Consider the following 19859-nt stretch of genomic DNA (forward strand, 5'->3'; position numbering starts at 1 on the left):
ATAGAGCGTCGGCCTGCAGACTGAAGGGTCCCAGGTTTGATTCCAGTCAGGGGCATGTACCTTGGTTGCGGGCACATCCCCAGTGGGGGCTGTGCAGGAGGCAGCTGATCGATGGTTCTCTCTCATTGATGTTTATAGCTCTCTATCCCTCTCCCTTCCTCTCTGTAAAAAAATCAATAAAATATATTTAAAAAAAAAGTTTTCTGAATCAGTCAACATACTAATTATCCAACATAATTTTTCCCTAAAATTCAATAAAATACTATTGAATAAAAGTATCAGATTGATATTATATATAATTATAATAAAATTATGCTATATAAGTAAAATTTAGAAGTTAAAGGGATGAATTTAAATATGATCAGTAAAGTTTGCTTTTCAGATGAGGAATATGAGTATGAGATAGTTAAAGAACGTGCTCAACGTTACAAGGATAGTGGTACGATTAGAGCTTAAACTCAAGTCTTCTCATGCCATAGTTTATTCTCTTTCCACAGATAAGAAACAGAGAACAGAAATTTCATTCTAATGAAATAAAAAAAAAATTAGTTTATATTCTTACTCTTTAAAACTGTGTCTGGAAGCATCACTTTAAAGGCCATGTATGGAATATTCAATTGTTCGCAGTGTTTAGTCCAACAAGAGTTTTCTACGTAATTGTATTCCACCACAAATGAGAAATTACTCCAGGGGAAATCTGCTCCAATATATTGATTAGGTACCACTACACAGGAACTTGTACTGAAGACAAAAGAAAGACAAGAAAATGTAACTATACTTGTGCAATTATTTACTTCGAATGCTAAAAGATAACTCTTTTTGGCTTATGTTACTCTTCTCTAATCTATGCCTATTTATCTTGGAAAAGCACTGGTGTACTTTCTGTTTATTTGTTCTCCAATTGTTGCTAATCTATTTTTATCTTTTTTGATGGTCATAGTTTTTGTTTTTGTTTAATTCAAATATAAAAAACTGTAGACTAGCCCAGCTGGCATGGCTCCAGTGGTTGAGTGCCGATCTATGAACCAGGAGGTCATGGTTCAATTTCCGGTCAGGGCACATGCCTGGGTTGCAGGCTCAATCCCCCGTGTGGGATGTGCAGGAAGCAGCCGATCAGTGATTCTCTCGTTATTGATGTTTCTACCTCTCTCTCCCTCTCCCTTCCTCTCTGAAATCAATAAAAATATACATACACCCCCCCCCCACACACAACTGTAGACTATTTCACATCCTCAAATGCAAGGGACCTTAATTTTATTACCTGAGTCTTATCCATAACAGACAAGTCATCATGAGAAATCAATCTCATTTTCCTACAAATGTGAGGTTTTAATCTTTGAGAATCTATATAACAGAGTATTACCTGACAACTATGAAGTGCAGTTATTTTTTTTCCTCAATGGGCTTCATAAGTGATTTAACAACAACAAGAAAGGTGAAAACTTAAATATTATAAAGTTATCTTTCCCATCTTCATATGCCATATGACAGCACTTATTGTAATTAAAATTCTCTACCACTGCTTTCTACCCAGAGCAATGTAGACAGAAGTTAAAAGGTATTTATGTCTAGCTTTTATGGGCTTCTATTTGATTTACATTTTCTCTTTTTATTGTTTAGGTCCAATATTAGGAATAAATAATTTCTATACAAAATAAGGCAAAATAAAAACATTTTTAGTCAAGTCGACACTAATTTTATCATTAGCAGAACCTCACTGAGAGAATTTATAAAAATGTACTCTAGGAAGAAGGAGAACCCAAACAAAGGAAGGAAATATAAAAAAATAACAATGCTAAACAAAAAAACTGGTAAGTCTAAATAGGCACTTTCTGTACTGACAATAACAATAATAATGATAATTTGGGGATATTAAAGCAAGACTGAACTAAATTTCTGGACAAAATATTTAACACAAGGCAATAAACTGAATTAAAGTGTTCTATGTGAAGCTTTTTTCAGGTACAGGTTAAAGACATTAACTTTATTAAACCTTTTTTTAAAAGTTAAATTCTAGGAGAAATTGTGCTTTTCCTAGGGAATTTGAATGTTTGCTCCCCATAGATGAAGAAATACATTTTTACCTATTTAAAACACCTTCAGATTCCAGAAAATCTTTTCTTTTGTTTGAATGTAAGACAGTCAATGTTAAACCTGTTGGAAAAAAAGAGGAATGAAAGAAAGATTTTCCCAGTGTTTTGTTCATGTGTATTTTTAAAGTGTGTCATGTATTCACTACCACAAAAGTGAATGAAACATCTGTGAACAAGGAAACTGCTTAAAATACAATTTGGGAGATTATTTTCTAAATCTAGGGTATCAGAAAGTTTAAACCATGGGCAATATTTCTGTGTGAATGTTGTGTGTATAAGCATGGAAATTCTGAGTTTACTTTGTAAAATAATAAAGTGGATCAAAAACTTAATTTTAAAATAACTAAATTAAACTTAATAATTCTGTGCAGTTAACTTTATTTTACTAAAAATTATGGTGGATTTTACTTTTTTTTTCCTCTGGTAAAATTTAAAGTATGTAACTAAACATCAGGAGACTGCATTTCAATTTGATGTTACTTTTTAACAAAATATAATAAACTCCATTAAATTCTGTATCCACACATACAGTTTATTTTTTACAGACATATTTAAGAATAGCTAATTCTAGTTAAAGTAAATTCTACACTCTATTAGTGTACTCTGTCAATTGTAAAGTTTACAGTGGTATGATGTAGTAATGACAAAGTAGTGCTTAATAATATCACATTTACTTGAATTGACATGACAATAGTTTTGGCAGCAAGAAGAAAGGAAGGAGTATGATTTTTCTTTTATAATTTATAAGGTCATATAATTTAAAAGTTAATCTCCTTAAATGATTTGTGTTAGCTATGAATCCAAAGCAGATTACTTGCTGAGTGCATTACTAGGATCTTACAAACACATAGAATGATGGAACTACATTTTTACTTTCTAACACTCAATAGAAAAAAGGGCCTTGCTCCTAGATATAGAGGATAGTTACCAGTTAGAGAGTAAAAACATTTATCAGTGTATAAAGTCAATATTTTTGTGTCAGCAGACCTTGTTGAAATAAAATACTAAGAGTAGTGATGATATAATTCCAAATACCAAAAGAAATAGGGATGTTCAGTGTGAAGCCTAGATAAGAGATATATGGACAGTAATAATTTGTCAATATATCTTAAGTGACATCAAAGAAAAGGTGCCCCATTAAGCAGGTTTAAGTATTCTTCTTTGTGGAGCAGGAATATTTTCTCAACTTCTTAAAAAAAATATTCCTTTGGTTACCCAGATCCCCTTTTTTTTTCTTTATTGATTAAGGTATTACATATGTGTCCTTATCCCCCCCATTGCCCCCCAGCCCCCGACCCCACTCCCGTTCATGCCCTCACCCTCCTGGTGTCTGCATCCATTGGTTATGCTTATATGCATGCATACAAGTCCTTTGGTTGATCTCTCCTTCTTACCCCCCCACTCCCCTACCAGATCCCTTTGTTTTTAATGTTAACATTGCTCAGCATTTTCCTAATTAAATTTTTTTCCCAATTACTGTACCCAGATTCCAGACAACTGTGGCAGGTTCAGCCCCACAACTATTAACTATTGTTCTCACGTTTTGATACTAGTAAGGATCTTGTGAATTTGGTGAATATGAACTCATCTCCCCAGGATTGGAAAACTGAATGAAATAATAAGACATTACAGAGAGAGGGAGAGAGGGAGAAAGGGAGAGAGGGAGAGAGGGAGAGAGGGAGAGAGGGAGAGAGGAGAGAGAGAGAGAGAGAGAGAGAGAGAGAGAGAGAGAGAGAGAGAGAGAGAGAGAAGAGAATCAGATTCTAAATGAGAAGAATACAGGGAAGCAGTGTCATCTGGGGAAAATTAGGTTTTACTTAAGACAAAGGAGGTGAAGAGTTTACATATAAGCAGTAGGTTCCACAGCACAAGGTGGAAATGGCTGGCAGAGGAGGTTGCAGTGGGTAGAAGAATGAACTGAAGAATAACAGTGGAACAAGAGAGACCGAGGTTCAAATTCTGATTCCCACACTTACTGCCTGTGAAATTTGGCTTGCTACGTTACCTTTATGAACTTTAGTTTCTTTATTTGTAAAACTGAGTTAGTAAAACCTATTCATAGAGTTGTAAGTAGTTACTATTATTTAGCAACTAGTAGACATTCAATAAAAGGTATCAACTGATAATAATAACAACATATGTATAAATACATGTAATGTTCACATAAGTACATTATAGAATATTTATATTTTGCAGGTTTATAGTCCAGATTGATTTAAAAACTGGTTAGATATCACTGAGTTATTTAATTTTAAAGAATAAATTTTATGGTATGTTGATTATATCTTAATTTTAAAACTTGGTTAGATCAATACATTTTTATGTTCAAGCATATGTTAGCAAATGAAGCATAATTTAAAATTGCATACCTTCCATTTTGTTAAGGATTTCAATGAGTAGATGTTTTTCACCATCTGAGTCCATTCTTATTATAATCAGCACCTGACCAAAAATAAGAATTTCTCACAAATGTGTATCTGATTGCTTATTCTTTTTCATAGTTTTGCTACAGTGACAAAATAACAAACTTAATTGGTTATGAAACGAATGGCTATACGATTACCAAGTAAATATTCATGTTGTAAAAGATATGTTTAAATACAAAGTAAGGTCAAATATTAATGAGGAAAATATTTTGCAGTAGGACAGTCTTGGCTTAGGGGTGGAGTGGGGACAACAAATCAATTTCAATTTTAAATTTCTTACTGATTATTTTAATTTATTTTAATGACTTAAGCAAGTTGCCAAGTAACCATAAAGTTGGAGATAAAAATATAGGAGGGACAGAGAGGAAAAAGAAGAAAAAGGCCAAATTTGTAACCAGATTCAATGTAAAACATTTGAAATGCTTTTCTGCTTGTAAATATTTTTAAAAGTATTTTCTCTTAAATATTTATTAATGTAACTTCATATGCTTGAGGTAGGGTGGGCAAAAATTTCCAATATAATCCTAGGCATAAACTAAGTGTTTTTGTTGTTGTTGTTCTTTTAATAGAATCACATAAGATGAGATTTTGGCTCAATTTCTAAAAATAAATTATTATAGTTCTATTATTGGTAAATGTTGATGAACTTACAAGGACTTAACAACATTAATATACTTATAAGAACAGACATCACTTTTGAGATTTGAAGAAGCAATCCATAAAAAACTGTATATAATAAATTTTTTTTTTAATTTAAGACATATGAATAATGATGCAAATCATCCTTTCTCTGGACCCGATTTTGTTCTGTTAACTTACAAGAAAACTATTGAGGGATCAAATAGTATAGACCAGTGGTTGGCAAACTCATTAGTCAACAGAGCCAAATATCAACAGTACAACGACTAAAATTGCTTTTGAGAGCCAAATTTTTTAAACTTAAACTATATAGGTAGGTACATTGTTATTAACTTAATTAGGGTACTCCTAAGGCTTAGGAAGAGCCACACTCAAGGGACCAAAGAGCTGCATGTGGCTCACAAGCCGCAGTTTGCCGACCACGGGTATAGACTATTTTATAATTTCAAAATTAAATGTAAAAATTTATCTTACATCCAGTTCTTGTTTAAGCTAATTATTGTTACCTGCTTTAATCCAGTACTGACCTTAATTTGCTGTTCACTTTGTATCCGATTTAATATCTGACATTGCAATTCTTGTATTTTGTAGTTGGTTTCAGGCATTTTTTCCCTAATAAACTGTACAATCTCTAGCTGTCTCCAAATGTCATCCAAATAGGAGCCTAAGACGCTTTTGTACACATCTTTTGCATTTGACAAATATCCTGTTAAAACAAAATTGGGCGGGGGTTGGGGGAGACTTTTTGTTCTTTGAGAAACTCCATGGACAAAAAAGAATTAAAATTTCCTTTCATCCTCTTGGTCTGAAACTCTGCATCATTACCCTTGAATCTTCCAGAGAGGTAGCAAACTGAAAGCTGTGAGAAAAGACGGAATTCTGGTAGGGAGCAGCTGCGCAGGCAGCTAGACCCCCACAGACCTTTCTTCCGCCACTATAGAGAGGGAAGGAAAGAAGAACAACCTATCTTGCTCTTTGATTTCAAGAGGTTTAGAGGAGTGAAAAAGCCCTCCACTAAAAATGTCTAAGGCAGTTAGGTTACTCATTATGGCTTGGTATGTAGAGCTTACAAAGTTAGTTTTCCAACAAGGATTTTACTTTTATAATATTCTTTAAATTTTTTTCTTTATGTATTTCAGAGAGGAAGGGAGAGGGAAAGAGAGACAGAGACATCAATGATGAGAGAGAATCATTGATTGGCTGCCTCCTGCATGCCCTGAACTAGGGATCGAGCCCACAGCTTGCACATATACCCTGACCAGGAATGGAACCGTGACCTCCTGGTTCATAGGTCAATGGTTAACCATTGACCCACACCAGCTGGGCTATAATATTCTTCAAGGTAGCCAAATAGTAATGCCAAAGTTTAATTTAGTAAGTGCATTTCTTTGAGAAGGAAAAACAATTCAAGTATATAGCTCTCAATGGTCTCACCTAATCCTAGGGTAAATTGTAGAGTACCTTCAAGCAATCTTCCATAATCTCTAATCCAAGGTTTTGATTAGTATTGAGCATAGGTGAGTCACAACTCTCTCTATAGCACAGGGAGCTCAGATATGCTAGAATCTGAAAATCTGCCTTATTATTATGCTTTAACATCAGCCTGACTGTTAATGGGACTGACAGTCTTTTATGAAGCCAGAAAGACTAATGAAGACAGGTAACTAAATAGAAGGGCATGTGACACTATACCGTTATACTAATTCTACTAGGTTCTATAAATTAGGGCTATAGCTCCCAATCCTTACTTGTCTGAGGACAAAGATAAGACAACCTGATCCAGCATCAACACCCAAGTGGTTTAACTGGAAAAGAAAGGAAAAGCACCATGCTAGGTTCTCTAAGAGTAACTATAATTTAGTTCTAATACTCGGCTAGATAATATAATACTTAGCCAAGTATTATAACTCCCAGTGGTTGCAGAGGGAGTATAACTATAACTTACTGCTGCTTAATACTTATCTCTAAAACCTTGGATTAGAGAAATAATATTTGGGTCACAGATAAGAGAAAACATCTGGGTCAGAAATCAGAGAAAATTTATTTTCACTTTGTATTTAAAACTAGAGGCCCAGTGCACAAATTCATGCACCAGTGGGGTCCCTCAGCCTGGCCTGTGGGATTGGGCTGAAACCGGCTCTCTGAAATCCCCCAAGGGGTCCCGGATTGTGAGAGGGCACAGACCAGGCTGAGGGACCCCACTGGTGCATGATCAGGGTTGGGGAGGGGCACAGGAGGTTGGCCGGAGGGTTCCAGGGCATGTCCAGCTCATCTCTCTCAGTCCTGATCAGCTGGACCCCAGCAGCAAGCTAACCTACTGGTCAGAGCATCTGCCCCCTGATGGTCAGTGCACATCATAGCGAGCAGTTGAGTGGCCTTAGCATATCATTAGCATATTATTCTTTGATTGGTTGAATGGACGACTGGATTCTTAGCATATTAGGCTTTTATTATATAGGATAGGTTCAAAACATTCTAAATTATAAAACATAATCCTATAAGCATAACATTACTAAATAATGCTCAATAATTCTGCAATAAGGGACTTAAAGCAGTAATGTAGTAAAACAGATTCTGATAATTTAGAAAAGATTTTCAGGATCATAAATTTTTCAACACATTTAAATTAGTTTTATTTTTATCACTCAAATAGTTTATATCCTCATTTACACATACAATTTAAAAATTGCAAAAGGCATTACTACTAATAACTTAGTCATATTTCATCTAGCAAAGATTTAAAGCCACAGACATTTAATAATGGCCTAAAATGTACATGGAAAATATCAGCTTATACTAAAAATTAGTGCATGATAATGATTATACAATCAAATCTGCTAAGGTCATTAGGATTCTGTAATTCAGGCCTAGATGAGGGAATCCTAAACCTATTTTTTTTTAGGCAATGATAGGTGTTACATAGAAGTATAAGAAGCTACATAGTTTCTTATAAGGTGCATCTTTTTCAGAAAATTGAAAGTTATTTCAGATGAAATATTTCAATAGGAAGAAAAGGAAAATTAAAAAATTTCCCTACTGACCCAGTGCTGTGTCCAAGCTACATGTTAAAAGGACATCTCGAATTGTGACCAGAAGGTGTAAGAGACCAGCATGCCTAAATGTTGTTTCTCTTTCAGCATTTGTACCTAAGTAAGCAAAAACATATTTAAATGTATTAAAAAACGTAGGATATATATTAAAATTTTAGAATATGTATCAGAATGTTTAACAATAAAAGCGAATATTTATTATTGAGTGCTTACTCTGTGCCAGGCTGTGTATAAGGTGGTTATTTCATTAAATCTATAACAATAACTCTATCAGGCAAGTTTATTATGAATCTTATTTTGTGGATGAGGAAATAGTCTTAAGGAGGTTAAGTAATTATCCAAGGTCAATTTGTGAATAAATGGTGGGGCTGACATTTAAACCCAGACAGCTAACCTTAGAGCTCATACTCTTTTTGCTTCCAAAGCACATTCAATTATTTCTACTCTTGGTGGAAAAACAGGTAAATGATTCCCAGTTATGAAACAAGAAGAAAATTAAACTCATAACATGCCAACTGGTTAAAATAAAGGTAGAGGATCAGAACATAAAGCAATACCTACAAATGGAGGTAGACACCTGGAAATATTTGTCTAAAGATATGACTTAAACAAGAGATGTATTCACAGGGACAGGCCAATGGTCTAATCAACATGTCCACATAGCTCCACAGCTTTTTGAGGGTGATAGCTTGGATTTCACTGTGTACAGAAGTGAGACATTTTGGACCCACTGCCCTAACATAACCAGAGAAACTCTACTTTTCTGTTTAAATAGTGGAATCCCATGAAATACTTATTTGAACAGAGTTCTGCTAAAATGTTTGAAAAATGCTGATCTAATAAAAAAACAACAACAGATGAGGCAAATATGTAGTAGTTATTGGAGATCAAGAAGCAATAGGAGAACTATTTATGGGTAGTATCTTCTGCCCTGGGAAGGACTTGTGGAAACAAGTCACTCATGACCCGGAAGTGATGAGAACAGAACAGAGAAACCAGATTTGATATCATTTTTCTCCTCCCCTTAGGAGAACATTCCTTACAGTGTAAGTCTGCAGCTCATGAATTCTTTCAGCTTTTGTATGGCTGAAAACATCTTTAGTTCACCTTTGTTTTTGTAATATATTTTTGCCCAGTATAGAAAACTAGGTTGACGGTTTTTTCTTCTTCTTCTTCAGTATATATATATATATATATATATATATATATATATATATATATATATATATATATATATTTTAAATTCTCACCTGAGGATATTTTTTTCCATTGAGTCTCAGAGAGAGTAGAGGGAGGGAGGGAAGAGGAGAGAGAGGGAGAGAGTGTAAGTAAGAGAGAGACACACACACACACACACACACATAGATAGATATGAGAGTGACACACCAATTGGTTGCTTTCCACACATGCCTCAATGAGGCCGAGGTTCAAACCTGCAACTGAGGTACATGTCCTTGACCAAGAATCAAATGAGACCCTTCAGTCCACGGGATGGAGCTCTAACTATTTAGTCACACCAGCCAGGGCTTCTTCAGTATTTTAAAGATGTTACTCCACTATCTTTTTACTTGCATTATTTCTGACAAGAAAGCTGGTGTCACCCTTACCCTTGTTTCTCTTATGCAACATATCTTTTTTTCCTCTGGCTGCTACTACAGTTTTCTACTTATTACTGGTTTTGCACAATTACTGGTTTTTCTGTCTCTTACAATGCCTGATAACCTTTGACTGGATGCCAGACATTGTGAATGGACTTTAATCTGTTTTTGTTTTTTACTTTCCCCCTTTTTTGGGGAGGAAACTAGGTGGTTCATATGCTAACATTAATAGGGGTTAATTTAGTTTCTGTAATAGGAACCTGTCAAGTAATACAGGGTGGGACAAAAGTTGGTTTACAGTTGTGAGTATGCAAAACACAGAATTTATTTTTGTATTATTACTCATTTTATTATTTTCCATACAAACAGCTGTAAACCTACTTTTTGCCCCGCCCGGTATAAGTCAATGGAGCTTCGCTAAGGAGCAATGCCAGATTGTATTTTTTACCCTTCCTCCCTTCTTAGCTGATTCTCCAGTTTTGGTGTATGGGTGCATATGCTGAATCGCAGTCATGCTTTCATCCAAGACTAATTTTTGCATATTCTATATTTTTACTAACTTGATATATAATCCATAAATTGATATCATTTAAAATAATGTGACTTTTATTTGCACTCACCTTGATGAATAGCATCACTTACTACTTTCTCTTGTTCCTTTAAGAGGAATCTTGTTTGGTCAAAAAGAACGGTGGCAAATTTCCAACTAGCAACAGGGCGAGTACAGAGGCACCCGAGTTTTTTTAAGATAGGAGTAGCTGCAGCTTCTAGGAGACAGTACGCGTGGCACTGGCTATCTGTAAACATGAAAGCATTAGAGGAAGTGTTTTTATAAAGATTGTATGCTCTTTTTGACAAACCAATTGAACATGTTACTTCATGGAAACCTGAACTCTATCTAAATTTTACTGAGTTAAAATATCATGATATTGTACATAAGATTGTACAGAGGTTATTTTAAGATATTTATGCTGAATAAACAAACTAGTAAAAACAAAACACCTTCCCCCATAGAATTACTATAATTTTATGGCTATCTTGTTTATTAGAAAGGATTTATTTAGTAACTTAATCAACTTTGCAACTATGAAGAGCCATATAAAGAGAATTGCAATTTTTTTCTTTTCCCTCAACTATTAGCTTACAACCTTAAGCCAAACAAATTTGTAACAATGACAAATTGTTTCTAGTTTTCACTAGAATATCAACCTTTAAAGATTTGCATAATCACCTAAAGGTCATAAATAAAATTGAACCAAAGGAATGAAAAGATATTCAAGAACTAGTAATATACTACTTTCTTATTGACTTTAATACTGAGCATGATGTTCTTATGCAGGCTGTTCTCTTTCTTTGGATTCTAACATTTAAATTATTTTGTACTTTTTCTTCTTTTTAAAAAAATTTATCTTTATTTTTGAAAGTATAAAGTATGTCCTCCTCCCCCCTTCCCATTGATGCCCTCTACCCTGTTCCCACCCCACTTTGACTTTAGGAGTCAAAGTATATTCTTCTTTACAGAAGAAGAAAAAGTGTAATCAGAATAGAGTTCAATAATAACTTATTTATAAATATCACCCTGATAAGGGATAAGGGAATAGAGAAAGCAACCATTAGCAGATCATTTTTGAGACTGGCATAAGAGTTGGAGCGGTTTGCTCTTTTCTGATGAGTGAAGGGAAGCAGCAATTTAAAAGAAGAAATAACACTTAATGGACTGGGGTAGGGCAAAGGGAAAGGCAGAGGCAGTGAATAGGGCCTTCCAAGTTTGGAAATAACTTGAAAGTAGAAGTGGAAATAAAGAAATATCTGAAACAAGTAAAGTTACATGGAAAATGAGGTATATCCTAGATACCCACAAAAGGACTTTTAAATTAATTTGAATGTATCTTAAAAGCATAGCATACCTGATGCTTGAATCTCAATGACATTATCTGCTCCCCTCTCCTGATTTATTTTCTCTACAGTTTTATTAGTATAAACAACAGGACTTTCTTCTTGAAGAGTCAAAGAATGTTCTTCTTTATCTTGAAATTCTGATAAAAATATTAATTTGCATTGTTCAGAAGAAACTTAATGTTGCTTTACTTAAAAATTTTTTCTATGATGACCACCATTATTAAAGTTCTTTGAAACACACTGTATTAAATTGAACTATTTAGCCCCGCCAGTGTGGCTCAGTATTTGAGCATCAACCCATGAGCCAGGAAGTCAAGGTTCTATTTCTGGTCAGGGCACACGCCTGGGTTGTGGGCTTCATCCCCAGTACGGGGAGTGCAAGAGTCAGCTGATCAATGATTCTCATGATAGATGTTTCCATCTCTCGCTCCCTCTCTGAAATCAATAAAAATATATTTTAAAAATATAGTATATAGACTAGTAAGACCTAAGTATGCTCTAACTCTTACACATAAATATTTTTGTAGTTATTTCATCTGGGTAACCTATGTCAAACATATTCTAGAAGTAAAATGATATGACACATTATACTACCTTTGATATGGTTATAAGCAGAATGTAAAACAGTTAACTCAAACAGTTAAAAAGACTTAGCAATTCACCAGGCAAAGTGTTCTTAGTATACATTAAAATATAATTTAAATTTCTTTTTCCTCTAAAAAAAAAAAGAATGGCAGAATGACAAAAAAAAAAAAAGTTAGAAATATTATGAATCTGTATGGCTAAGTTGTAGAAAGCAAGTTTTACAAATAGTGACTTTGCTTAGAAGTTCAAATGTTACTTAAGACATTTTAAATACATATCTACATCTATATCTATACCCATATCTTTCTGCATGCACAATAGATATCATGAATCAATAACATTTTCTTTGAGTTTGAAAAATAATATTTTCTACCTGGAAGAGCTTTGTTTCTTTATCTTTTTAAAAAATATATATTTTTACTGATTTCAGAGAAGAAGGAAGAGGGAGAGAGAGAATCATTAATGATGAGAGAAAATCATCAATCGGCTGCCTCCTACACATCCCACACTGGGGATTGAGTCAGCAAGCCCGGGCACTTGCTTTGACCAGGAATCAAACCGTGGCCTCCTCGTTCATAGGTCGATACTCAACCACTGACCAACACCAGCCAGGTGTTTCTTTATCTTCTATACTAAATTATACCTTTAGTCCTTGAAGCTATCATATCTATGCCAAAATATTACTAAATTACCCACCATTTTTTTCATCACTATCTGTGACTTCAGTCTTTGAGGTACAAGTTTTATGTTTATTTCTCATCATAATAAAGTCACTCAAAAGGTCCAAATGATTCTCCCGCCTTTTACTACATTTAAAAGATGCTTTTTCAATTTTTGAAGAGGACGCTGATTCAGTAGATAGTTCTGTGTAGTCAAGTTCCAAGCAATCTTTATTTTCATTATTTTGGATTATACTACTAACTAGTTCTTGATCATCCTTTGGTTTTTCCTCTTTTGTTGGACTTTGAACAGAGCTATATTCATCAGAAAAACACAGATCTGGTACTTCTGCTGGAGATGGACTTTTTTGTTGAAGTAATAAATTATCACTTGTAGATTCCTCATTCATAAGTACAATAGGTGAGGAACAACTTTTATGGTCTAGCCATGCTGAAAACAGAAAACAAAAATATCCAAATGATTTCCATGCCTAAATGAGTGTTCTACTAAGATAACTTTTAGGTATGAGTTCTTATTAATATAATTTAATCCAGCATTTTGTTTACAGCTTTAAAAATCAATTTTTAAAAAAATATATTTTATTGATTTTTTACAGAGAGGAAGGAAGAGAGATAGAGAGCCAGAATATCGATGAGAGAGAAACATCGATCAGCTGCCTCCTGCACATCTCCCACTGGGGATGTGCCTGCAACCCAGGTACATGCCCTTGACCGGAATCGAACCCGGGACCCCTCAGTCCGCAGGCCGACGCTCTATCCACTGAGCCAAACCGGTTTCGGCTAAAAATCAATTTTTGGTCTGAATAAACTAAAATTATTATAAAATAAAATTCCAGCACATCTTTTTTTTTTCTACTAAAACTAGGTTACTGAGCAAAAAGGAATTCCAGAAAAGCTCTATTGCTAGTAGACTTATAAGTCAGAGCTTTGGAGGTAACAGTTACTCTATGGGTCAAAAACTTACATGCCAAGACCAAATGAAAGTACTTGCACTACATATACCTGAAAAAGAACTGTATCCAAAATATATAAAGAACTCCTATAGCTTAATTTTAAAATAAAACCAATTAGCAATTTGACAAAATATTTGAATAATCCTATCTAATAAAAGAGAAACATGGTAATTGGCGTACAACCGCTACCCTTCCCATTGGCTAATCAGGGCAATATGCAAATTAACTGCCAGCCAAGATGGCGGCCGGCAGCCAGGCAGCTTGAAACTAACATGAGGCTTGCTTGCTTCAGTGACAGAGGACTCCAACGTTCCCCGCCTGCGGCTGCAGGCCTCTGAGCTGCAACTCTAAGCAACTATGTAACAAATATAGAAGCTAAACAAAACCCCAGAAACCAGCTTTAGTCTCCGGGCTTCAGCCAGCAGGATCGCAACATTGTAAGCAAAGGCCACAAACCTACTTTCAGCAGCAGAGGCCTAAGAGCTGGAGCCAAGCCTCAAAGCTAAAGCTGGCCCAGAATAAAAAAGAAAAAAAGAAAAAAAGGAGCGGTTGGGAGCTTCAGTCACCCGCCAGCCTGAAAACAGCCCTCAGCCCCTCACCCCGACTGGCCAGGCACCCCAGTGGGGACCCCCACCCTGAAGGGTGGTGACCAGCTGCAAACAGCGATCATCCCCTCACCCAGGCTGGCCAGGCACCCCAGTGGGGACCCCCACCCTGATCCAGGACACCCTTTAGGGCAAACCAGCCGGCACCCACCCGTGCACCAGGCCTCTACTCTATATAGTAAAAGGGTAATATGCCTCCCAGCACTGGGATCAGCGGAGCTGCGAGGCCTCCGGGCACCGGGATCAGTGTGACAGGGGGCAGTGCCCAAACCCCCTGATCACCCTGCGGCTCTGTGTGTGACAGGGGGCGGGGCCACAACCTCCCTATCCACCCTGTTCTGTTCGTGACAGGGGAAGTGGCCCCAACCCCCTGATCAGCCCTGCTCTGTGCCCGATAGAGGGGAGCACCCCAACCCCCTGATCGCCCTGTGGCTCTGTGTGTGACAGGGTGTGGCGCCCCGCCCCCCCCCCCCCATGGGCCCTGCTCTGTGTGTGACGGGGTAGAGCCATAACCTCCCCATCGGCTCTGCCCTGAGTGTCAGAGTGACGGTGCCCCAACCCCCTGATCGGCCCTGCTCTGTGGGTGATAGAGGGCAGCGCCCTAACCCCCTGATGGGCCCTGCTCTGTGCATGACAGGGGGCAGCGCCCCAACCCCCTGATTGGCCCTGCTCTGTGCGTGACAGGGGGTGGCGCCGCAACCTCCCCATCGACCCTGCCTTGAGTGTGACAGGGGATGGTGCCCCAACCCCCCAATCGGCCCTACCCTGAGCGTGACTGAGGGTGGAATCACAACCTCCCGATCAGCCCTGCTCTGTGTATGACAGGGGGCGGCGCCCCAACTCCCCAATCGGCCCTGCTCTGAGCCCGACCAGGGGCTGCACCTAGCTAGGGATTGGGCCTGCCCTCTGCCACCCAGGAGCAGGCCTAAGCCAGCAGGTTGTTATCTCCCGAGGGGTCCCAGACTGCAAGAGGGCACAGGCTGGGCTGAGCGACCCCCCTCCCCCCCGAGTGCACAAATTTTTGTGCACCAGGCCTCTAGTCCTATATAATAAAAGGCTAATATGCAAATCGACCAAACGGCAGAACAACTGGTTGCTATGATGTACACTGACCACCAGGGGGCAGACACTCAACACAGGAGCTGCCCTTGGTGGTCAGTGCGCTCCCACAGGGGGAGTGCCGCTCAGCCAGAAGCCAGACTCACAGCTGGTGAACGCAGCAGCGGTGGCAGGAGCCTCTCCTAAGCTAAGGATGTCTGACAACTTAGGCCCGCTCCTCAAGGGCTCCCGGACTGTGAGAGGGTGCAGGCTTGGATGAGCCCTCCTCCCCCGCCCCCCAAGTGCATGAATTTCATGCACCGGGCCTCTAGTACTTCATATAAGATACGCACATGCTGCAACATGAATGAATCCTGAAAACACCCTAATGAAAGAAGCTAGTCATAAAAGACCAATATTATATGATTCTAGTTAAATGAAATGTCCAAAATAGGCAAATCTGTAAATACAGAAACTAGATTAGTGGTTCCATATCTGGGCAAAATGGGGAGTGACTACTAATGAGTACACTATTTCTTTTGGGGTTGGTATAAAATGTTCTAAAGTTGATTGTGGTGAGGATTATACAACTCTATGAATATATTAAAAAACACTGAATGGTATACTTTAAATGGGTGAATTATATGATATGTGAATTATATTTCAATAAAGCTGTTATATACATATATATTTAAAAGATATACAAATGGTCAATGAGCATGTAAAAAGATGCTTTTCATCATTAGTCATCAGGAAAATATAAATTAAAACCACAGTGAGATACCACAAAACACCCATTAGAATGACTAAAATTCAAGACTCTTGATACTTAGTGTTGCCAAGGATATAGAGTAACTGGAATTGTCACACATTGCTGTTGTGAATGTACAATGGTGCAACCAAGTTGGAAAACAATTTAATTGTTTCTTATAAAGTTAAACATACACCTACTACAAGACCCAGCAATTCTACTCCTATATAACCACTCTAGAAATGGTAACATGTGTCCACAAAAAGATTTGGACAAGACTATTCGTAGTGGTCTTATTAATAATGGTAAAAAACTGGGGCGGGGGGATTCAGGAGAGTTGATAAACAAACCATGATACAGCCATATAATGAAAAATTCCTCAGTAATAAAAAGAAAAGAGTTAGTTATACACAGTACATCATGAGTGAATCTCAAAATGTTATGCTGAGTGGAAGAAGACAGGTACAAAAGAATTCATATTATATGATTCTATAGATAAAATTCTATAACAAGAAAAACTAATATATAGTGATAGACAGTAGACCAGTGGTTACTTGGCTGGGATCAAGGGTGAAAGCTGGCAGGGGAGAGGAGTGAGATGGAAGGAGAATCACTGCAGAATGCAAAGGGTCACAAGGGAACTTTTTGGTGTTAGAAATATTCTATATCTTATTTATTTATGATGGTAGTTTCATATTTGTCAAAATGCATAAAACTGTACAGTTAAGAATGGGTACATTTGCCCTGACCAGTTTGGCTCAGTGGATAGAGTGTCGGCCTGCGGACTGAAGGGTCCTGGGTTCGATTCCAGTCAAGGGCGTGTACCTCGGTTGCACGCACATCCAGAGTGGTGGGTGTGCGGGAGGCAGCTGATCGATGTTTCTCTCTTATTGATGTTTCTAAATCTCTATCGCTCTCCCTTCCTCTCTGTAAAAAAATCAATAATATATATATATATTTAAAAAGAATGGGTACATTTTATTATATATAAATTATACCTCAAAATTTATTTGAACAAAAATGCTAAATATTATAAATTAGGGAAGTATATGGCTAGGGCTTAAATCATAATCTTTGGGAAGATAAATTTTATATTTTTCCTTCCAAAACATGGTCTAGAATTTTATTTTTGTTTTGTTTTTATTAGAGGTATTGGTATAAGAAACATTTTACTTTTCTCTTAACTATACTAAATATAACACAAAACTGGAAAAGTGCAAGAGTAATGATGAGTGTAATGAGTAATGACAACTAAGGGTTGGCCTCAATTTGTGAGTACTGAGAACTATGGTGCACTACAGGGTGTGTGTTCTAAAATGGTGAGTTGCTATTGGCCCCAGCCAAATGTTGCCATATAAAAATGAGTCTGGCCCTGACCGGTTTGGCTCAGTGGCTAGAGCATCGACCTGCGGACTAAAGGGTCCCAGGTTCGATTCCGGTCAAGGGCATGTACCTTGGTTGTGGGCACATCCCCAGTAGGGGGTATGCAGGAGGCAGCTGATCGATGTTTCTCTCTCATCGATGTTTCTAACTCTCTATCCCTCTCCCTTCCTCTCTGTAAAAAATCAATAAAATATATTATTGAAAAAATGAGTCTGGTTTTTGGAATCATAAAGATAATTTCAAAATGCAGATCATTTATGACAACCCTCCAAATTTTTAATGTTGGTAACTAATTAAAACACCATATGGATCAATAATATGTGGACTGAATAGAATCTGAATGGTACCAATTTGAAATTTCTGAGCTATTTTCTAGAGATATCTTGGTATGTTTAACAGGTAAGTAGAAACTTTATTATTTCATTTTTCTGTTTATTTTCTTCTATTACTTTCTCTTGACCATGGGCCTCTGATACAGTTATTTATTTTTTGAACATCAGATTAAACTATCATCATAATGTTATTGGGTATCAAGGCAAATTATTTAACTTTAAAATAGTTACATATCATAATAAAGACTTTATATCATTTTATAGATTTAATACATGATGCTGTATATTTGAAGACACCATAAAATCTTCCTTTCCCTTTTCTTTGTCTAGCACTCTGACCTAATCTCTTTAAAAATTCTTCTACCAGGGATAACCATCTAGGCTTTGGGTAGACTGGTGTGCATTTGCTTCACAAAGTCTATTTATTCTTCTTCCTACTATATCCAAAGCCCTCTGTCTTCTGTTTTTGAAAGATCCCTTGCTGATAACAATTCTTACCCCAATTCTTATCTCCTTAAAGCAGTATCCTAACATCCATAATAATTTCTAAAATTCACTTTTAAATATATTTATTTACTCTATAATAAACTAAAAGTAAACTTTCCCAACTCAACTATTGTTTATTAAATAATACATATATACTTCAAAAAGATATAAGTCATAGTAAGAATGTTCCATTTACTATAATGGCATATATAGCAACCAAAATAACTCAAAAGATTGAAATTCAAAAGACATTTTTGTCTTCTTAAATTATACAAGTAAAAAAATGCTAAATGAGTAAGCTTTTTGGTAACAAAGGAAGATTTTCTATTGTTGAAGAGAGATCATAAGATATTATTGAGCAAAGTTCAGCTGTCAAAAAAATAACACTGCTGGTTTGTGTCCAGGCTACGTAAACAGAAACTGAGATGGCAATTAATTGTTTGTAAAAGAAAACAAAGTCACTAATTGAAAATGGCTAGGAATTTTAAAACTGTAGAATTTTAGGACAGAAAAGGATTTTAGGATTTAGCTAGTCAAATTTTCATATTTTTCCAAGGAAGAAAATGGGGCTTGGTGAAGCTCAAAGCTATAAATTCTGGCAGAGCCAGAGCTAATATTGAACGCTGAAATTTAGTTATATTTCCCCAATCACCTGTATCGAATATCGTTTCAACCTGAAAATGTTCATACAAGTGGTATTTACTATTATGTACTTACATTCTAGTTCAGGTACTTTTGTAGGCAAAAATACCTCCTTTTTAGTGTCATCAGAAGGTAGATCCTGATTGCTGACATATGTAGTCAGATGTTCCAAAGTTTCTGTCACTCTCGAATTTAGTCCTGCTTGTTTCCACCACTCTGGGCTCACAGGAGTAACCACAAGGCTTTCTTCCTCAATTGAAAATTTCTTCTTCAAATCTGTAACTGAGTATTGATTGTTGGGCTCTTCTGTTCTTGGCACTTAAAAAACAACAATGCAAAACAAAACAAAACACCACACAACAAATAATCTGAAATAGTTCACAGGGCAAAAGAGATGAAAAATACAATAAACAGGACCACTGAAAATTTCTCGTGAAATAGACTTTCACACATTAGGGAAAAAACGTGAAACTTAAAGTGTTATCTGGTATTTCATCTTCCAGATGCTAATATGTGTAAAAATTCAAAATATTACAGTATAGTAGCCATATAAAAGATTTACTTTAATCTGTGAAAATATCATGAAGTTAAAATTATTCTAATATTTAGTAGGAGATGGGACTACTACTTGACTATTTTAGCATTTACTAAATTAGTACATTTGACAACATTTTTAAAGAGTTAACACAAGATATATTT

The 19859-nt window shown here is 36.4% G+C and overlaps 1 protein-coding gene across 2 annotated transcripts in view; it reads right to left on the reverse strand.

Annotated features, from left to right (window-relative positions):
* The window catches only part of SHOC1 (shortage in chiasmata 1), a 67108-nt gene that overhangs the window by 16373 nt on the left and 30876 nt on the right, over positions 1 to 19859 (reverse strand). For both annotated transcript variants that reach the window (XM_059657641.1, XM_059657640.1), the window contains exons 12-20: positions 19236 to 19478; positions 12987 to 13400; positions 11714 to 11842; positions 10427 to 10603; positions 8200 to 8304; positions 5686 to 5864; positions 4463 to 4535; positions 2085 to 2154; positions 563 to 741 (exon numbers count right to left, since the gene is read on the reverse strand). In XM_059657641.1, coding sequence (XP_059513624.1) covers positions 563 to 741; positions 2085 to 2154; positions 4463 to 4535; positions 5686 to 5864; positions 8200 to 8304; positions 10427 to 10603; positions 11714 to 11842; positions 12987 to 13400; positions 19236 to 19478 — 1569 coding nt within the window. The remainder of the gene's footprint in view (positions 1 to 562; positions 742 to 2084; positions 2155 to 4462; positions 4536 to 5685; positions 5865 to 8199; positions 8305 to 10426; positions 10604 to 11713; positions 11843 to 12986; positions 13401 to 19235; positions 19479 to 19859) is intronic.

Source organism: Myotis daubentonii, chromosome 11, assembly GCF_963259705.1.
Source record: "Myotis daubentonii chromosome 11, mMyoDau2.1, whole genome shotgun sequence".
Taxonomy (NCBI): domain Eukaryota; kingdom Metazoa; phylum Chordata; class Mammalia; order Chiroptera; family Vespertilionidae; genus Myotis; species Myotis daubentonii.